Source organism: Pongo abelii, chromosome 1, assembly GCF_028885655.2.
Source record: "Pongo abelii isolate AG06213 chromosome 1, NHGRI_mPonAbe1-v2.0_pri, whole genome shotgun sequence".
NCBI classification, from domain to species: Eukaryota; Metazoa; Chordata; class Mammalia; order Primates; family Hominidae; genus Pongo; species Pongo abelii.
In genome coordinates, this window is record NC_071985.2 from 112,030,041 (window position 1) to 112,048,302 (window position 18,262).

General features: G+C 40.0%; 2 protein-coding genes and 1 long non-coding RNA gene across 7 annotated transcripts in view; 2 read left to right on the top strand and 1 right to left on the bottom strand.

Annotated features, from left to right (window-relative positions):
• Window positions 1-18,262, top strand: part of LOC100447686 (neuroblastoma breakpoint family member 12) — a 2,265,351-nt gene that overhangs the window by 2,102,986 nt on the left and 144,103 nt on the right.
• The window catches only part of GPR89A (G protein-coupled receptor 89A), a 66,954-nt gene that overhangs the window by 23,361 nt on the left and 25,331 nt on the right, over window positions 1-18,262 (bottom strand). For all 5 annotated transcript variants that reach the window (XM_009245185.4, XM_054553611.2, XM_024240449.3 and 2 more), the window contains one exon: window positions 1,237-1,346. In XM_009245185.4, coding sequence (XP_009243460.1) covers window positions 1,237-1,346 — 110 coding nt within the window. The remainder of the gene's footprint in view (window positions 1-1,236; window positions 1,347-18,262) is intronic.
• LOC134760456 (uncharacterized) lies at window positions 4,534-15,134 on the top strand. The gene is made up of 2 exons (XR_010137913.1): window positions 4,534-10,316; window positions 13,343-15,134. It is a non-coding gene; the product is annotated as an uncharacterized LOC134760456 (long non-coding RNA).

Sequence of the window (18,262 nt, forward strand, 5' to 3'; positions counted from 1 at the left end):
TGTCTGTCTCTCCCATGACTAAAGGGTAAGCTCCTTGAGGAGAAAGGCTATACTCTATTCATCATTTTATTCCTTAGCACTCAGCCTGGAAATAGGAGATACGAAATAAAGGTTTCTTGATTAAATAAATCTAAATTAATCCTTTTTCTTTCTCTTCCACAATCATCTTGCCTTTCTTTGATCTTATTCTTACCTTCATTTGACACCAGGACATAAATCATAATTTGTAGCAAGAATAGACATCCTTCTCTAATTGAGGCAAAAGGGAATTTGTATTTCCCTGGGACAGAGAAGGAAACAGGAGTATGCTATCTCATGCTTAGTTCCCCAAAGTTTTGACCTAATAGCGCCAGAGCCACACAGAAATTTGGTTACATAATTTGGGAAGTAGTTCAACATCATAACCAATCAGGAAAGAACAATTTATTAATCTATTAATCAAATCTCCTTTATTCTTTCTTTTTTATTTTGAGACAGGGTCTAACTCTGTTGCCTAGGCAGGAGTGCAGTGGCGTGATCTGGGCTCACTGCTACCTCAGCCTCCCAAGTTCAGACAATCCTCCCACCTCAGCCTCCTGAGTAGTTGGGATTACAGGCACATGCCACTAGGCCTGGCTAATTTTTGTATTTTTTGTAGAGATGAGGTTTTGCCATGTTGCCGAGGCTCGTCTTGAACTCCTGGGTTCAAGTGATCTGCCCACCTCGGCCTTGCAAAGTGCTGGGATTACAGGGATGAGCCACTGCGCCCAGCCTCTCCTTGATTCTTTAAACCAAAATGTCGCCGGAGAAGCAGAGCTACTTAAAATTTGTTTAGGAATACTAATTACTTTAGAAATGGGCCATTTATTTTAGGTAGCCATTATGCTTTATGGTGGTTTTTCAGAATTGAGAAATGTAATAGTGTAGTGGAAAGAACTATGAAGAGGAGACCACAGTTATGTTTCTAGCTTTGCCACAAACCACTGTGTGACTTAACCTCTCTGGGTCTATTTTCTCATCTGTAAAATGGAAAGGCTGACTTTTTAGGACTGCTTCAGCTCAAAGACAAAGATTTTATGATCTTGTGCAGGTGTTGGAAAGATGACTGTACACATGGTATTTCCTAAGCCTAGCTCTTAGGAGTTTGGACTCTGATGTAGTCAGGTACCTTAGAAGGGACTATCCCAATACTAATTTTTTTCTTTTGTTCTTGGTCCAGAGTTGAGAAAAAGAATCAAGCAGAGGGACAAAGGATACTTTCACTTCCTGGTGCTGAAGTGGTAACACTTTTTATCATTCCCCAGAAACCTGATGGTTTGTTATGCACTTCCCCCTTCTGGAACATTGTTCTCCGTGCCATTGCCATCCTGAAATGAAAGAAAATATAAAGCCTCAGCAAGCAAGCATGGACCCTCACAGTCTAGTCCCATCCACTTTCCAGTCTCACAACTGCCTCTCATGTACTGAGCTGTTTATGTAAGGATACTGATTCTGGAGTCCTACTTTTCTACTACTTACAACTGAAGGGAAACTATGTGGAAGCAATGTGGCCTGGGTGAAGAAGCACAGAATTTGGGCTAGGCAATAAATTTGAGGACTGGCTCTGCTACTTGGAAGCTGGGAGGTCTTAGAGTTTTCATCTCCTCATCTCTGGATGGTTGTGAAGATAAATGAAATAATACATATGAATTCATGTTGTCAACTACAAGGTGCTATACATAGTTTAATTACTACAGTTACCATTTAAAGACAAAATAAAACAGCTAACATACCTGGCTGGGCATGGTGGCTCACTCCTGTAATCCCAGCACTTTGGGAGGCCGAGGCAGGTGGATCACCTGAGGTTGGGAGTTCAAGACCAGCATGGGCAACATGGTGAAACCCCATCTCTACTAAAAATACAAAAATTAGCTGGGCGTGGTGACCCATGTCTGTAATCCCAGCTACTTGGGAGGCTGAGGCAGGAGAATCGCTTGAACCTAGGAGGCAGAGGTTGCAGTGAGCTGAGATCACGCCACTGCACGCCAGCCTGGGTGACAGAGTGAGACTCCATCTCAAAAACAAAACAAAAACAAACAAAAAAAACCCAGCTAACATACCTAACTAAAAGACCAAATACAGAGTTAGGAATGCAATACATGTTTTCTTCTTTTTCAAAGGCAGACAAAAGGAAAAAAAAAATAGCAAAATTGCATAAACCTGTCCCCTTCAAAAATATCAGTCTCTAAATCCAATACCCTCACCTTCTGTAATCTGTCCTAAAGTTGAATAAATCAACAGGAAACCTACCACTCCTGGTCCTCTCAGTCTGTGGAGGACCGACTAGTACAGTGTGGTAGCTGCTGGCATGTCCCAGCTCACCACAAAAGTATTAATAGGGTCCTAGTGAGGATCAAAAAAAAAAGATCATTTGTACATAATTGATTTAAAGGGTTTAATGGGCCAAGGCCTACAGGCATAAAATGAACTAGAATGAGTCTAATAAAAATAGAGTAGTAGGACCAAAGAAAAATGTAACTCAGGGTGGATATTTTTGGAAGGCAAAAGATAAAAATGGTGAAGAGCAAGAAGCAGCATTGGTATTTATGCCTGGGACTAATACAAATAGTACCAATGGTACCAAAGATCAAACGATATTTCTATGGGTGAAATTTTTTGAGCCATTAGCTAAAATGATATTAACAAGAAAGAATGTCAGCCATGTTGACTTAACTGTTTCCTTTTGAAAATGACCTTTGCCTGGACACTGAGTGAATGAAACAGCTCTTTTAGCTCTTTCTGCCTTTCTTCTAACTACTCATTTACTATCACTCACCATTTTGGGAAGATGTAATAAACAACCAAGAAGAGGCTCAGACCTAGGGAGATTCTGACTTGTAAGATTAAGGCTTAGTAATTCTAGGTTTTTATATTTTCATAGTTGAAAAAGCTAGAACACATACACAAAGAAGGCAAGGGTTCTATTCCACTCATTTAATAGTTCATTTCAGCTTAACATGCAGGATTAAAGGAGGCAGTTGTGAGAGAGGAAGCACAGAGCTCATTTCTATTGTCCTTATTTTCAGTGTCTACAATACAACAAACACTAATGACTGGCTGTGGAGTGGAATCGATTGAATGTGTAAAGGTGATTGACACTGTGCTGTGGTCTCATAATAGGCAAAGAAGTGTAATCACCAGAAGTGAAAGTTAGAGGCACATAGACAAGCATGGCCTTGTTTTAAACAATTCACTTTTACTTTCAATTGTATCAAGAATCTATTAATTCCAAACCAATTTTGCTCTTATCAAATAAGTTGTAGATGAAAAAGAAATGATCATATATTTAAGAAGGTAACAATATGAAACCTTCTGAAACGTGAAAAGGAATTAAAAAACCCCCCAACAATATGAGGTACTATAGAATTACATCACCTACATCTTCAACTTTTCTTTACTATCATCATCACTATTGCCTCTTTATAACAAGGGTAGTTTACAAGGAATTATCTATTTGTTATTAGCCCAATGTCATTTAAAAGTTCCTAATATGGAAAAACATATGCACTTGGCTGAGGTTTGGTGGTACTGTACAACAGAAGAAGCTAAAAAATGTCTACTGAGGTTTAAATGTCAGTCAACTATTTTCTGGTCTCTGCTGTTTCTAGTAGGAAGTCAGCTATTACTTTTTTTTAGTTAAACTTCTTGAAATAATTGTAGATTCATAATGTAGTTTTGAGAAAAAATACAGAGATTCCATGTACCCTTTACCCAGATTTCCTCAACTGAAACATCTTGCAAAACTCTAGTACAACCAGGATACTGACATTGATAGAGTCACAATACAGGACATTTCCATTACTACAAGGATCTTTCAGGGTGCACCTGTACAGCTTACCTCCCTCCCACCTCCAATTCCTTAATTCCGGCAACCACGAATCTGTTCTCCATTTCTGTAATTTTATCATTTCAAAAATGTATATAAAACTAGAATCATACGGTATATATTCTTTGGGGATTCTTTTTTCACTCAGCATAATTTTCTAGAGATTCATCCAGGTTGTTGCATGTATCAATAGCTTGTTCATTTTTCCTGCTAAGTAGTATTCCATGGCATGAATGTACCAGTTTGTTTAACCATTCACCCACTGAAGGATATCTCAATTATTTCCAGTTTTGCAGCTACTATGAATAAAGCTGCTACAAACATTCAAGTACAGTTTTTGTGTGAACATAAATCTTCATTTCTCTGGATAAATGCCCAGGAGTGCAATTGTTGGGGTGAGGTAACTGCATGTTTAGCTTTTAAAGAAAGAGCTAAACTGTGTTCCAGAGGGACCGTACCATTCTACATGGATGCCAGCAATGTATGAGTGATCCAGTTGCTCTGCATTCTTATTAGTATTTGGTGTTGTCACTAATTTTTATTTTAGCCATTCTGATAGGTGTGTAGTGATATCTCTATGTAGTTTTAATGGCATGCCCATAATGGCTAACAATGCTGAACACCTTTTCATGTGGTAGTGTGCCATTTGTATATCCTCTACAATAAAATGTTCATCATTTTTATTTTCTTTATTATTATTAAAGTTTTAGGGTACATGTGCACAATGTGCAGGTTAGTTACATATGTATACATGTGCCATGCTGGTGTGCTGCACCCATTAACTCGTCATTTACATTAGGTATATCTCCTAATACTATCCCTCCACCCTCCCCCCACCCCACAACAGTCCCCAGAGTGTGATGTTCCCCTTCCTGTGTCCATGTGTTCTCATTGTTCAATTCCCATCTATGAGTGAGACCATGCGGTGTTTGGTTTTTTGTCCTTGTGATAGTTTACTGAGAATGATGATTTCCAATTTCATCCATGTCCCTACAAAGGACATGAACTCATCATTTTTTATGGCTGCATAGTATTCCATGGTGTATATATGCCACATTTTCTTAATCCGGTCTATCGTTGTTGGACATTTGGGTTGGTTCCAAGTCTTTGCTATTGTGAATAGTGCTGCAATAAACATACGTGTGCATGTGTCTTTATAGCAGCATGATTTATAGTCCTTTGGGTATATACCTAGTAACGGGATGGCTGGGTCAAATGGTATTTCTAGTTCTAGATCCCTGAGGAATCGCCACACTGACTTCACAATGGTTGAACTAGTCTACAGTCCCACCAACAGTGTAAAAGTGCTCCTATTTCTCCACATCCTCTCCAGCACCTGTTGTTTCCTGACTTTTTAATGATTGCCATTCTAACTGGTGTGAGATGGTATCTCATGGCGGTTTTGATTTGCATTTCTCTGATGGCCAGTGATGATGAGCATTTTTTCATGTGTCTTTTGGCTGCATAAATGTCTTCTTTTGAGAAGTGTCTGTTCATATCCTTCGCCCATTTTTTGATGCGGTTGTTTGTTTTTTTCTTGTAAATGTGTTTGAGTTCATTGTAGATTCTGGATATTAGCCCTTTGTCAGATGAGTAGGTTGCAAAAATTTTCTCCCATTCTGTAGGTTGCCTGTTCACTCTGATGGTAGTTTCTTTTGCTGTGCAGAAGCTCTTTAGTTTAATTAGATCCCATTTGTCAATTTTGGCTTTTGTTGCCATTGCTTTTGGTGTCTTAGACATGAAGTCCTTGCCCATGCCTATGTCCTGAATGGTAATGCCTAGGTTTTCTTCTAGGGTTTTTATGGTTTTAGGTCTAACGTTTAAGTCTTTAATCCATCTTGAATTAATTTTTGTATAAGGTGTAAGGAAGGGATCCGGTTTCAGCTTTCTACATATGGCTAGCCAGTTTTCCCAGCACCATTTATTAAATAGGGAATCCTTTCCCCATTGCTTGTTTTTCTCAGGTTTGTCAAAGATCAGATAGTTGTAGTATGTGGCGTTATTTCTGAGGGCTCTGTTCTGTTCCATTGATCTATATCTCTGTTTTGGTACCAGTACCATGCTGTTTTGCTTACTGTAGCCTTGTAGTATAGTTTGAAGTCAGGTAGTGTGATGCCTCTAGTTTTGTTCTTTTGGCTTAGGATTCACTTGGCGATGTGGGCTCTTTTTTGGTTCCATATGAACTTTAAAGTAGTTTTTTCCAATTCTGTGAGGAAAGTCATTGGTAGCTTGATGGGGATGGCATTGAATCTATAAATTACCTTGGGCAGTATGGCCATTTTCACGATATTGATTCTTCCTACCCATGAGCATGGAATGTTCTTCCATTTGTTTGTATCCTCTTTTATTTCATTGAGCAGTGGTTTGTAGTTCTCCTTGAAGAGGTCCTTCACGTCCCTTGTAAGTTGGATTCCTAAGTATTTCATTCTCTTTGAAGCAATTGTGAATGGGAGTTCACTCATGATTTGGCTCTCTGTTTGTCTGTTATTGGTGTATAAGAATGCTTGTGATTTTTGTACATTGATTTTGTATCCTGAGACTTTGCTGAAGTTGCTTATCAGCTTAAGGAGATTTTGGGCTGAGACAATGGGGTTTTCTAGATATATAATCATGTCATCTGCAAACAGAGACAATTTGACTTCCTCTTTTCCTAATTGAATACCCTTTATTTCCTTCTCCTGCCTAATTGCCCTGGCCAGAACTTCCAACACTATGTTGAATAGGAGTGATGAGAGAGGGCATCCCTGTCTTGTGCCAGTTTTCAAAGGGAATGCTTCCAGTTTTTGCCCATTCAGTATGATATTGGCTGTGGGTTTGTCATAGATAGCTCTTATTATTTTGAGATATGTCCCATCAATACCTAATTTATTGAGAGTTTTTAGCATGAAGAGTTGTCGAATTTTGTCAAAGGCCTTTTCTGCATCTATTGAGATATCATGTGGTTTTTGTCTTTGGTTCTGTTTATATGCTGGATTACATTTATTGATTTGCGTATATTGAACCAGCCTTGCAACCCAGGGATGAAGCCCACTTGATCATGGTGGATAAGCTTTTTGATGTGCTGCTGGATTCGGTTTGCCAGTATTTTATTGAGGATTTTTGCATCTATGTTCTTCAAGTATATTGGTCTAAAATTCTCTTTTTTGGTTGTGTCTCTGCCAGGCTTTGGTATCAGGATGATGCTGGCCTCAAAAAATGAGTTAGGGAGGATTCCCTCTTTTTCTGTTGATTGGAATAGTTTCAGAAGGAATGGTACCAGTTCCTCCTTGTACCTCTGGTAGAATTCAGCTGTGAATCCATCTGGTCCTGGACTCTTTTTGGTTGGTAAGCTATTGATTATTGCCACAATTTCAGGTCCTGTGATTTTTCTATTCAGAGATTCAACTTCTTCCTGGTTTAGTCTTGGGAGAGTGTATGTGTCAAGGAATTTATCCATTTCTTCTAGATTTTCTAGTTTATTTGCGTAGAGGTGTTTGTAGTATTCTCTGATGGTAGTTTGTATTTCTGTGGGATCGGTGGTGATATCCCCTTTATCATTTATTGCATCTATTTGATTCTTCTCTCTTTTTTTCTTTATTAGTCTTGCTAGCGGTCTATCAATTTTGTTGATCCTTTCAAAAAACCAGCTCCTGGATTCATTAATTTTTTGAAGGGTTTTTTGGTCTCTATTTCCTTCAGTTCTGCTCTGATCTTAGTTATTTCTTGCCTTCTGCTAGCTTTTGAATGTGTTTGCCTTGCTTTTCTAGTTCTTTTAATTGTGATGTTAGGGTGTCAATTTTGGATCTTTCCTGCTTTCTTTTGTGGAAAGTGCTATAAATTTCCCTCTACACACTGCTTTGAACGTGTCCCAGAGATTCTGGTATGTTGTGTCTTTGTTCTCGTTGGTTTCAAAGAACATCTTTACTTCTGCCTTCATTTCGTTATGTACCCAGTAGTCATTCAGGAGCAGGTTGTTCAGTTTCCATGTAGTTGAGCGGTTTTGAGTGAGTTTCTTAATCCTGAGTTCTAGTTTGATTGCACTGTGGTCTGAGAGACAGTTTGTTATAATTTCTGTTCTTTTACATTTGCTGAGGAGAGCTTTACTTCCAACTATGTGGTCAATTTTGGAATAGGTGTGGTGTGGTGCTGAAAAAAATGTATATTCTGTTCATTTGGGGTGGAGAGTTCTGTAGATGTCTATTAGGTCCGCTTGGTGCAGAGCTGAGTTCAATTCCTGGGTATCCTTGTTAACTTTCTGTCTCGTTGATCTGTCTAATGTTGACAGTGGAGTGTTAAAGTCTCCCATTATTATTGTGTAGGGAGTCTAAGTCTCTTTGTAGGTCACTCAGGACTTGCTTTATGAATCTGGGTGCTCCTGTATTGGGTGCATATATATTTAGGATAGTTAGCTCTTCTTGTTGAATTGATCCCTTTACCATTACATAATGGCCTTCTTTGTCTCTTTTGATCTTTGTTGGTTTAAAGTCTGTTTTGTCAGAGACTAGGATTGCAACCCCTGTCTTTTTTTGTTTTCCATTTGCTTGGTAGATCTTCCTCCATCCTTTTATTTTGAGCGTATGTATGTCTCTGCACGTTTGATGGGTTTCCTGAATACAGCACACTGATGGGTCTTGACCCTTTATCCAATTTGCCAGTCTGTGTCTTTTAATTGGAGCATTTAGTCCATTTACATTTAAAGTTAATATTGTTATGTGTGAATTTGATCCTGTCATTATGATGTCAGCTGGTTATTTTGCTCGTTAGTTGATGCAGTTTCTTCCTAGTCTCGATGGTCTTTACATTTTGGCATGATTTTGCAGCGGCTGGTACCGGTTGTTCCTTTCCATGTTTAGTGCTTCCTTCAGGAGCTCTTTTAGGGCAGGCCTGGTGGTGACAAAATCTCTCAGCATTTGCTTGTCTGTAAAGTATTTTAGTTCTCCTTCACTTATGAAGCTTAGTTTGGCTGGATATGAAATTCTGGGCTGAAAATTCTTTTCTTTAAGAATGTTGAATATTGGCCCCCACTCTCTTCTGGCTTGTAGAGTTTCTGCCGAGAGATCCGCTGTTAGTCTGATGGGCTTCCCTTTGTGGGTAACCCGCCCTTTCTCTCTGGCTGCCCTTGACATTTTTTCCTTCATTTCAACTTTGGTGAATCTGACAATTATGTGTCTTGGAGTTGCTCTTCTCGAGGAGTATCTTTGTGGCGTTCTCTGTATTTCCTGAATCTGAATGTTGGTCTGCCTTGCTAGATTGGGGAAGTTCTCCTGGATAATATCCTGCAGAGTGTTTTCCAACTTGGTTCCATTCTCCCCGTCACTTTCAGGTATACCAATCAGACGCAGATTTGGTCTTTTCACATAGTCCCATATTTCTTGGAGGCTTTGTTCGTTTCTTTTTATTCTTTTTTCTCTAAACTTCCCTTCTCACCTCATTTCATTCATTTCATCTTCCATCACTGATACCCTTTCTTCCAGTTGATCGCATCGGCTCCTGAGGCTTCTGCATTCTTCACGTAGTTCTCGAGCCTTGGCTTTCAGCTCCATCAGCTCCTTTAAGCACTTCTCTGTATTGGTTATTCTAGTTATACATTCGTCTACATTTTTTTCAAAGTTTTCAACTTCTTTGCCTTTGGTTTGAATTTCCTCCTGTAGCTCAGAGTAGTTTGATCATCTGAAGCCTTCCTCTCTCAACTCATCAAAGTCATTCTCTGTCCAGCTTTATTCTGTTGCTGGTGAGGAACTGCGTTCCTTTGGAGGAGGAGAGGCACTCTGCTTTTTAGAGTTTCCAGTTTTTCTGCTCTGTTTTTTCCCCATCTTTGTGGTTTTATCTACTTTTGGTCTTTGATGATGGTGACGTACAGATGGGTTTTTGGTGTGGATGTCCTTTCTGATTGTTAGTTTTCCTTCTAACAGACAGGACAATCAGCTGCAGGTGGAGTTTGCTAGAGGTCCACTCCAGATCCTGTTTGCCTGGGTATCAGCAGCGGTGTCTGCAGAACCGCAGATTTTCGTAATCCGCGAATGCTGCTGTCTGATCGTTCCTCTGGAAGTTTTGTCTCAGAGGAGTACCCGGCCGTGTGAGGTGTCAGTCTGCCCCTACTGGGGGATGCCTCCCAGTTAGGCTGCTCGGGGGTCAGGGGTCAGGGACCCACTTGAGGAGGCAGTCTGCCCGTTCTCAGATCTCCAGCTGCGTGCTGGGAGAACCACTGCTCTCCTCAAAGCTGTCAGACAGGGACATTTAAGTTTGCAGAGGTTACTGCTGTCTTTTTGTTTGTGCCCTGCTCCCAGAGGTGGAGCCTACAGAGGCAGACAGGCCTCCTTGAGCTGTGGTGGGCTCCACCCAGTTGGAGCTTCCAGGCTGCTTTGTTTACCTAAGTGAGCCTGGACAATGGTGGGTGCCCCTCCCCCAGCCTCGCTGCTGCCTTGCAGTTTGATCTCAGACTGCTGTGCTAGCAATCAGCGAGACTCCATGGGCGCAGGACCCTCGGAGCCAGGTGCGGGATATAATCTCCTGGTGCGCTGTTTCCTAAGCCCATCGGAAAAGAGCAGTATTTGGGTGGGAGTGGCCCGATTTTCCAGGTGCCGTCTGTCACCCCTTTCCTTGACCAGGAAAGGGAACTCCCTGACCTCTTGCGCTTCCCGAGTGAGGCTGCTGCACGGTGCGCTGCACCCACTGTCCTGCGCCCACTGTCTGGCACTCCCTGGTGAGATGAACCTGGTACCTCAGATAGAAATGCAGAAATCACCGGTCTTCTGCATGGCTCACGCTGGGAGCTGTAGACCGGAGCTGTTCCTATTTGGCCATCTTGGCTCCTCCCTCCCATTTTGCTTATTTTCTAACCACATTTTTTTTTTTAAATGTAAGCTTTTAATGTTTTTTTATTCTAGATACTAGTGCTTTCTCAAATAAGTGGCTTGCAAATATTTTCTCCCAGTGGGTGGCTTATCTTTTCATCCTCCTAACAGTCTTTTTTTTTTTTTTTTTTAAGAAGGAGTCTTGCTCTATTGCCCAGGCTAGAGTGCAGTGGCTCCATCTCGGCTCACTGCAACCTCCGCCTCCCGGGTTCAAGCCATTTTCCTGCCTCAGCCTCCTGAGTAGTTGGGATTACAGGTGCCCGCCACCATGCCTGGCTAATTATCGTATTTTTAGTAGAGACGGGGTTTCACCATCTTGGCCAGGCTGGTCATGAACTCCTGACCTTGTAATCCACCCACCCTGGCCTCCCAAAGTGCTGGGATTACAGGCGTGAGCCACTGCACCCGGCCTTAACAGTCTTTTACAGAGCAAAATTGTTAAATTTTGATGGAGCCCAATTTATCCATTTTTCCTTTTATGGATTTTATATTTGGTATCAAGTAAAGAACTTTTTGTCCAGCCCTTGATTCCAAAGATTCTCTGGGTTTTTTTTTTCTTGAAAGTTTTATAGTTTTACATTTTAGTCTATTATCTGTTTTAATTTTTTTTTTTTTGAGACAGAGTCTCGCTCTGTTGCCCAGGCTGGAGGGCAATGGTGGATCTTGGCTCACTGCAACCTCCACCTCCTGGGTTCAGCAATTCTCCTGCCTCAGCCTCCCCAGTAGCTGGGATTACAGGTGCCCGCCACCACACCCGGCTAATTTTTTGTATTTTTAGTAGAGACAGGGTTTCACCATGTTCGCTGGGCTAGTCTTGAACTCCTGACCTTAAGTGATCCGTCCGCCTCAGCCTCCCAAAGTGCTGGGATTACAGGCGTGAGCCACCGCGCCCAGACTGTTTTAATTTTGTACAAGGTCTAAGACTTAGATTTAGATTCATTTTTTAAACCTATGGATGCCTAATTGCTCTAGCATCATTTGGTGAAAGGCTATCTTTCCTCCACTGAACTGCTTTTGCATCTTTGTCAAAAATTAGCTGGGTGTATTTGTGTCAGTATTTCTTTCTTTCTTTTTTTTTTTTTTTGAGACGGAGTTTCGCTCTGTTGCCCAGGGTGGAGGGCAGGGGAGTAATCTCTCAGCTCACTGCAACCTCCACCTCCTGGATTCAAGCAATTCTCCTGTCTCAACCTCCCAAATAGCTGGGACTACAGGCGCATGCCACCATGTCCAGCTAATTTTTGTATTTTTAGTAGAGATGGGGTTTCGCCATATTGGTCAGGATGTTCTCAAACTCCTGACCTCAGGTGATCTACCTGCCTCAGCCTCCCAAAGTGTTGGGATTACAGACATGAGCCACCGTGCCTGGCCATGTGTCAGTATTTCTGGGTTCTCTTTTCTGTTCTAGTGATCTATGTCTACCACTACCACAGTCTTGATTACTGTAGCTATATGTTTTAAGATCACGTAGAGGAATTCCTTTCATATTGTTCTTTTTAAAAATTGTATTAACTATTCTAGTTATTTTGCCTTTCTGTACAAATTTTAGAATAATTTTGTGTATATCTACAAATAAATCTTGCTGGGATTTTGAAATGAATAACATTAAATTTGTATACCAATTTGGGGAGAATTAACATCATTACTATTTGAGTCTTCCAATCTATTAATATGGTTTATTTATATCTTCTTTGATTTTTTCATTAGTTTTATAATTTTCAGCAAACAAGTCCTATATACATGTTTTGTTAGACTTCTACGTTAAGTATTTCATTTTGTGAGTGGTTGTAAGTAGTATATTTAAACATTTGATGTTCATATGTCTGTTGCTAGCTTATAGAAAGACAACTGATTTAAAAATATTTGATTTTCGAGATAGGGTCTTGTTACATTGCTCTCAGGCTGCATTCAAACTCCTGGGCTCAAACAATCCTCTCACTTTAGCCTCTTAAGTAGCTGGTCCAGCGCATTCACCACTGCTCCTGGCTACAACTGATTTTTGTATGTTCATTTCGTATTCTACAATGTTGTTGAATAACCATTACTTTTTTTTTTTTCCATTGTTGCCCTGTATGTATCATTTTCCCCTTGTTGCTTTCAAGATTTTCTCTTTACTTTTGCCTTTTAGCAGTTTCACTATACATACACATAGGTGTAGTTTTCTTATGTTTTGGGCTGGTATTTCTTTAAATGCTTTTTCTGCCCCTTTCCTTTTCTTTAGAACTCCAACCACAAGAATGTTGGACTGCTTGATATTGTCTCCTACTGAGACTTTTGTTGATTTTTCTTCAATCTTTTTTTAAAAAAAATATTTACTATTTTTTTCTTTTTGAGACAGTCTCGCTCTGTCACCTGGGGTGGGGTGCAGAGGCACGATTGTAGCTCACTGCAACTTCCGCCTTCCAGGTTCAAGCCATTCTCCTGCCTCCACCTCCTGAGTAGCTGGGACTACAGGCTCCCACCACCACGCCCAGCTAATTTTTTTTTGTATTTTTGGTAGAGACGGGGTTTCGCCATGTTGGCCAGGCCTCAAGTGATCCACCTGCCTTGGCCTCCCAAAGTGCTGGGATTACCTGGCCATTTTTCTTCAATCTTTTATCTCTCTATTCTTCAGATTAAATAATTTCTATTAATCTATCTCAATTTTTATTTTTATGTTTTGACACAGAGTCTCGCTCTGTCACCCAAGCTGGAGTGCAGTGGCATGATCTCAGCTCACTACAACCTTGCCTCCTGGGTTCAAGTGATTCTCCTGCCTCAGCTTCCCAAGTAGCTGGCACTACAGGCGCATGCGACCATGGCCAGCTAAGTTTTATATTTTTGGTAGAGACGGGGTTTCACTATGTTGGCCAGGCTGGTCTCGAACTCCTGATCTCAGGTGTCCAACCACCTCGGCCTCCCAAAGTGCTGGGATTACAGACGTGAGCCACCATGCCCAGCCTGAATTTTTATGGATCTGATTCTTCTGTCATCTCAATTCTTCTGTTAAGCCCACCTAGTAAAATTTTTATTTGTTACTGTAGTTTTCAGTCTTTAGATTTCTATTTTGTTGTTTTTTAAAAGTTTCCATTTCTTTGTTGGGATTCTCTCTTTTCACTTGTATCATGCTTTCCTTCACTTTTTTGAATATATTTGTAATGGTTACTTTCAAGTCTTTGTTAAATGTGTAATCTGGATCCACTTGGAGTTAGTATCTATTGGCTGCTTTTTATCATGAACATTGGTCGTATGGTCTTGTTTCTTTACATGTCTAGCAAGTTTTGGTTGAAGGTAATATGTTGTAGTGACTTTGGAATCTGTTTTGTTTTTCTGAGAATTGTTAATTTTTTTGGTACTAGTAAGCAGTTAATTTACTTAGACTCAAACTGTGAAATCTGTCATACCTGCAGCAGCTAATGTTTCTGCTCAGTTTCTTGGTTTCTAGCTTCTCCTTTTTAGCCTAACTCCCTGATAGTCTCCGCTGAGCTTGAGCTTGTGTAGGGTAGTGGTAGTCTGGACAAATTCTATAGTCATATTTTAGGGCTTATCCTCTCTGTGGATCTTTTGCTTCTAGGGATCTCTCCTAAATTTTCAACTGCTTTGCCAGTCCTGAGTTCTACCCTCTGACACCTCAAGCCAGAAAGACTTTCATTTTCTGTCATCCAAGCTGTTTGTTCAACCTGCACATAGCTCAGAAAATGCACTCAATCAAAGGCACAGCAACCTTGCAAATCACACCAAGAAGCAGTTCAGTATATCAAGGATAGACTCTCTTCCAGTTTCTGCCTATTTTTTCTCAGGCTCTTTGGTGTTTACCGTGGAAATACATTATTTAATGATGACACAGAGATTTGGGAAGGGTTTATACTGATATTTTGGATCTTAGTCCTTCTGCATTTCCCTCATTTCCAAAATTTCCCCTTTAAATGTTCAGTTACTCAGCTGATTTAAACTCTTATCAATCTGTACACTTGAGTGGGTGCTGGGAGGGTGGGTGGTGGCTAAGGAGCACTTCCAGGCAAGAAAGCTATCAACTTGCAATAGTTACCTGATGCTCTTCTCAAATTTCTACCTGCCTCTGCTCATTTTCCAGTAACTTCAAATACTTGCTTTTAATATTTTTTCCAGTTTTTATGATTTTCTGTAGAAATAATTGCTTAAATTCTTTCCACTGTCATTTCTGGAAGTTTCCTCTATTGAGAATGGCTGTGGCTGTTGCTAAAATTTCACTAGTGAATATATTTCTTCCCCCATCTCTACAAAATTTCAAAGAGATCCTAGAAAACTAATTCAAGGTAGAGGTTAACATTTTTTCCTTCACTGTTCCAAACAGGAAGATGTATGCCTCTTTCCTCCTCCCATTTTAAACCATTAACTTTTTTCTACATAACAGATGTTACTTTTCTTGTATGTCATCTCACTATGGCCCTCTACTGTTAAGGTGAAAGATGGTTTTCTGGTCACTACTCCTCCCCAACTATGAGTGTTTGCAAAAACACTTTTTCTTTTTTATTAAAAAAATTTTTATTTTGTAAAACCACTTGTAAACAACAAAAACAGTTTTTCTATATTGTGGTAAATGGCAAGGGCATTATAGGAATCCCGAGGGCCCCAGCATTGTCATGTTAGCTGTCTATCTGCCCTGTTAGTTCCACTGGGTAAAGGACTGTGGTAATGGGGTCATGTTGGGAGGCTGATTCTTCTGTGAGCCACTCAAATTAATAAAACTTACTGTCGGAACACAAACCATTTCTGATCCTGACCAGACAATGCATTATAGGGGAAATGGGCTATAGTATGTATAGAGCAGTCAATTCCTTAGCACTATTAGTATGAAATGGCTTAAAAGTATGTATCCACACTTGACATGGGTCATGACTTCACTTTTTTTTTCTTGAGACAGAGTCTCGTTCTGTCCCCCAGGCTGGAGTGCAGTGGTGTAATCTCGGCTCACTGCAACCTCTGCCTCCCGGGTTCAAGCGATTTTCCTGCCTCAGCCTCCCAAGCAGCTGGGATTACAGGCATGCACCACTATGCCCAGATAATTTTTGTATTTTTACTAGAGATGGGGTTTTGCCATGCTGGCCAGGCTGGTCTTGAACTCCTGACCTCAGCCTCTCAAAGCGTTGGGGTTACAGGCATGAGTACCTGGCCATGACTTCACTTTTATATATTCATTTCTTTATATGAATAAAAGAAATACAGTGAGAAAGAGAATAGCCTTGGGAATCAAAATAGTATTGTTTATATAAATCTTTCACTTTTGAATAATCTTGTTCTGTTATATATTTTAAAATCTGCATTTATATACACTCATGTAAAATAAACAATAAATGTAAATAAAATAAATTATACACGTGTCTACCTTCAATAGCCTAGTAAAGACATGCAGAAATAGAGACAAATAATTAGTCAGTGAACCTGAGCCTTCTTTACCATTCTTTTTTTTTTCTTTTTTGAGACGGAGTCTCACTCTGTCACCCAGGCTGGAGTGCAGTGGCGCGATCTGGGCTTACCGCAAGCTCCACCTCCCGGGTTCATGCCATTCTCCTGCCTCAGCCTCCAGAGTAGCTGGGACTACAGGCGCCCGCCACCACGCCCGGCTACTTTTTTGTATCTTTAGTAGAGATGGGGTTTCACTGTGTTAGCCAGGATGGTCTTGATCTCCTGACCTCGTGATCTGCCCGACTCGGCCTCCCAAAGTGCTGGGATTACAGGTGTGAGCCACTGCGCCTGGCCTTTATCATTCTAATGTCTAATGTTATCTCTTACATTAAGGCTTCCTTAACTTGACTATGGGTCTTACTATAGAAAAGTGTTGAAGGAGGAAATATGAAATGTGAAAATACTCATGCAATTCAAAACCTGTTACCATTTACTTATGGGTAATAATAACTTTAATAAAGAGAGCAGACTAATAAGCTTCATGAAGGTAAGAAATGATTATCTTGTTCATCATTCTATCCCTAGCATCTAGTACAGTGCCTGGCGTAAACTAGGTTTTCTAAAATTACTAAGTGAATGAATCTATGAATGAATAAATGAAGGCAAAGCATGAAAGGTAAATGACTGTACTGTAGAGACTATTAATAAGTTCAGTAGTTGTCCTTGGCTATATGTGGGTCATTGTTCTAAGGGCTCTAACTTGTTTTTCTAAGTCTCAACTCATTATTATTACCTCTATTTTACAAATGAGGCACACAGACATAAAGTAACTAGTTCAAGGTCACACCATTAAGTTGTAGATCAAGGATTCAAATTCATACACAGTCTGATTTCAGAGCCTATGCTTTTATGCACTGTGATATAGATTTCTATGAAATCCCACCTTGAAAATACACATTTTAAAAGTACTTTTTAAATAACAAAAATGATATAGAGGACTTAAATGATTTTAAGTAGTTGGAACAAAGGAAGTTGAGATCTGAATCAGATATGTAAAAGATTGTAAAAAACTAAGGAAAATAGACTTAAAAAAAATTCAGGACAATAAGGCTGGGCATGGTGGCTCACGCCTGTAATCCCAGCACTTTGGGAGGCCAAGGTGGGTGGATCACTTGAGGTCAAGAGTTTGAGACCAGCCTGGTCCAACATGGTGAAACCCCGTCTCTACTAAAAATACAAAAATAAGCTGGGTGTGGTGGTGTGCACCTATAATCCCAGCTACTCGGGAGGCGGAGGCAGGAGAATTGCTTGAACCTGGGAGGTGGAGGCTGCAGTGAGCTGAAATCACATCACTGCACTCCAGCCTGGGCAACAGAGTGAGACTCCATCTTAAAAAAAAAAAAAAATCACGACAATAGACAATATTTCATTCTTCGAATACAAAAGTTATACACCAGTCCACGAGCATGGGATATCTTTCCATTTATTTGTGTCTTCTTCAATTTCTTCTATTAATGTTGTATAGTTTCCAGTGTCCAGGTCTTTCTTCCTCCTTGGTTAAATTTATCCCTAAGTATTTTTTCTTGTAGCTATTTTAAGTGGGATGGTTCTCTTGATTTCATTTTTGGAATGTTCATTGAACATTAGTATTGTTAAAACATCCATACTACCTAAAGCAATCTACAGATTTAATGTAATCCCTATCAAAATTCCAACGTCATTTTTCATAGAAATAGAAAAAATAATCCTAAAATTCATATGGAACCACAAAAAACTGAATTGCCAAGGCAATCATGAACAGAAGAACAAAGCTGGAGGCATCATACTATCTTATTTCATATTATACTACAAAGCAATAGTAATTAAAACAGCATGATACAAGCATAAGCACAGACTCATTGACCAAGGGAACAGAATAAAGAACCCAGAAATAAACCCACACATGTATGGTCAATTGATTTTTGACAAGGGTGCCACATGTAAACACTGGGAAAAGGACGGTCTTTTCACTAAACGGTGATGGGAAAACTGAATATCCGTCTGCAGAAGAATGAAATTGGACCCTTCTCTCACTCAATATATAAAGATTAACTCAAAATGGACTAAAGACTTAAGCCTAGAAACTATAAAACTACTAGAAGAAAACGGGGAAAAACTACACAAATTGCTCTGAGCAATAACTTTTTAGATTTAACCCCAAAGTGCAGGCAATTAAAGCAAAAAC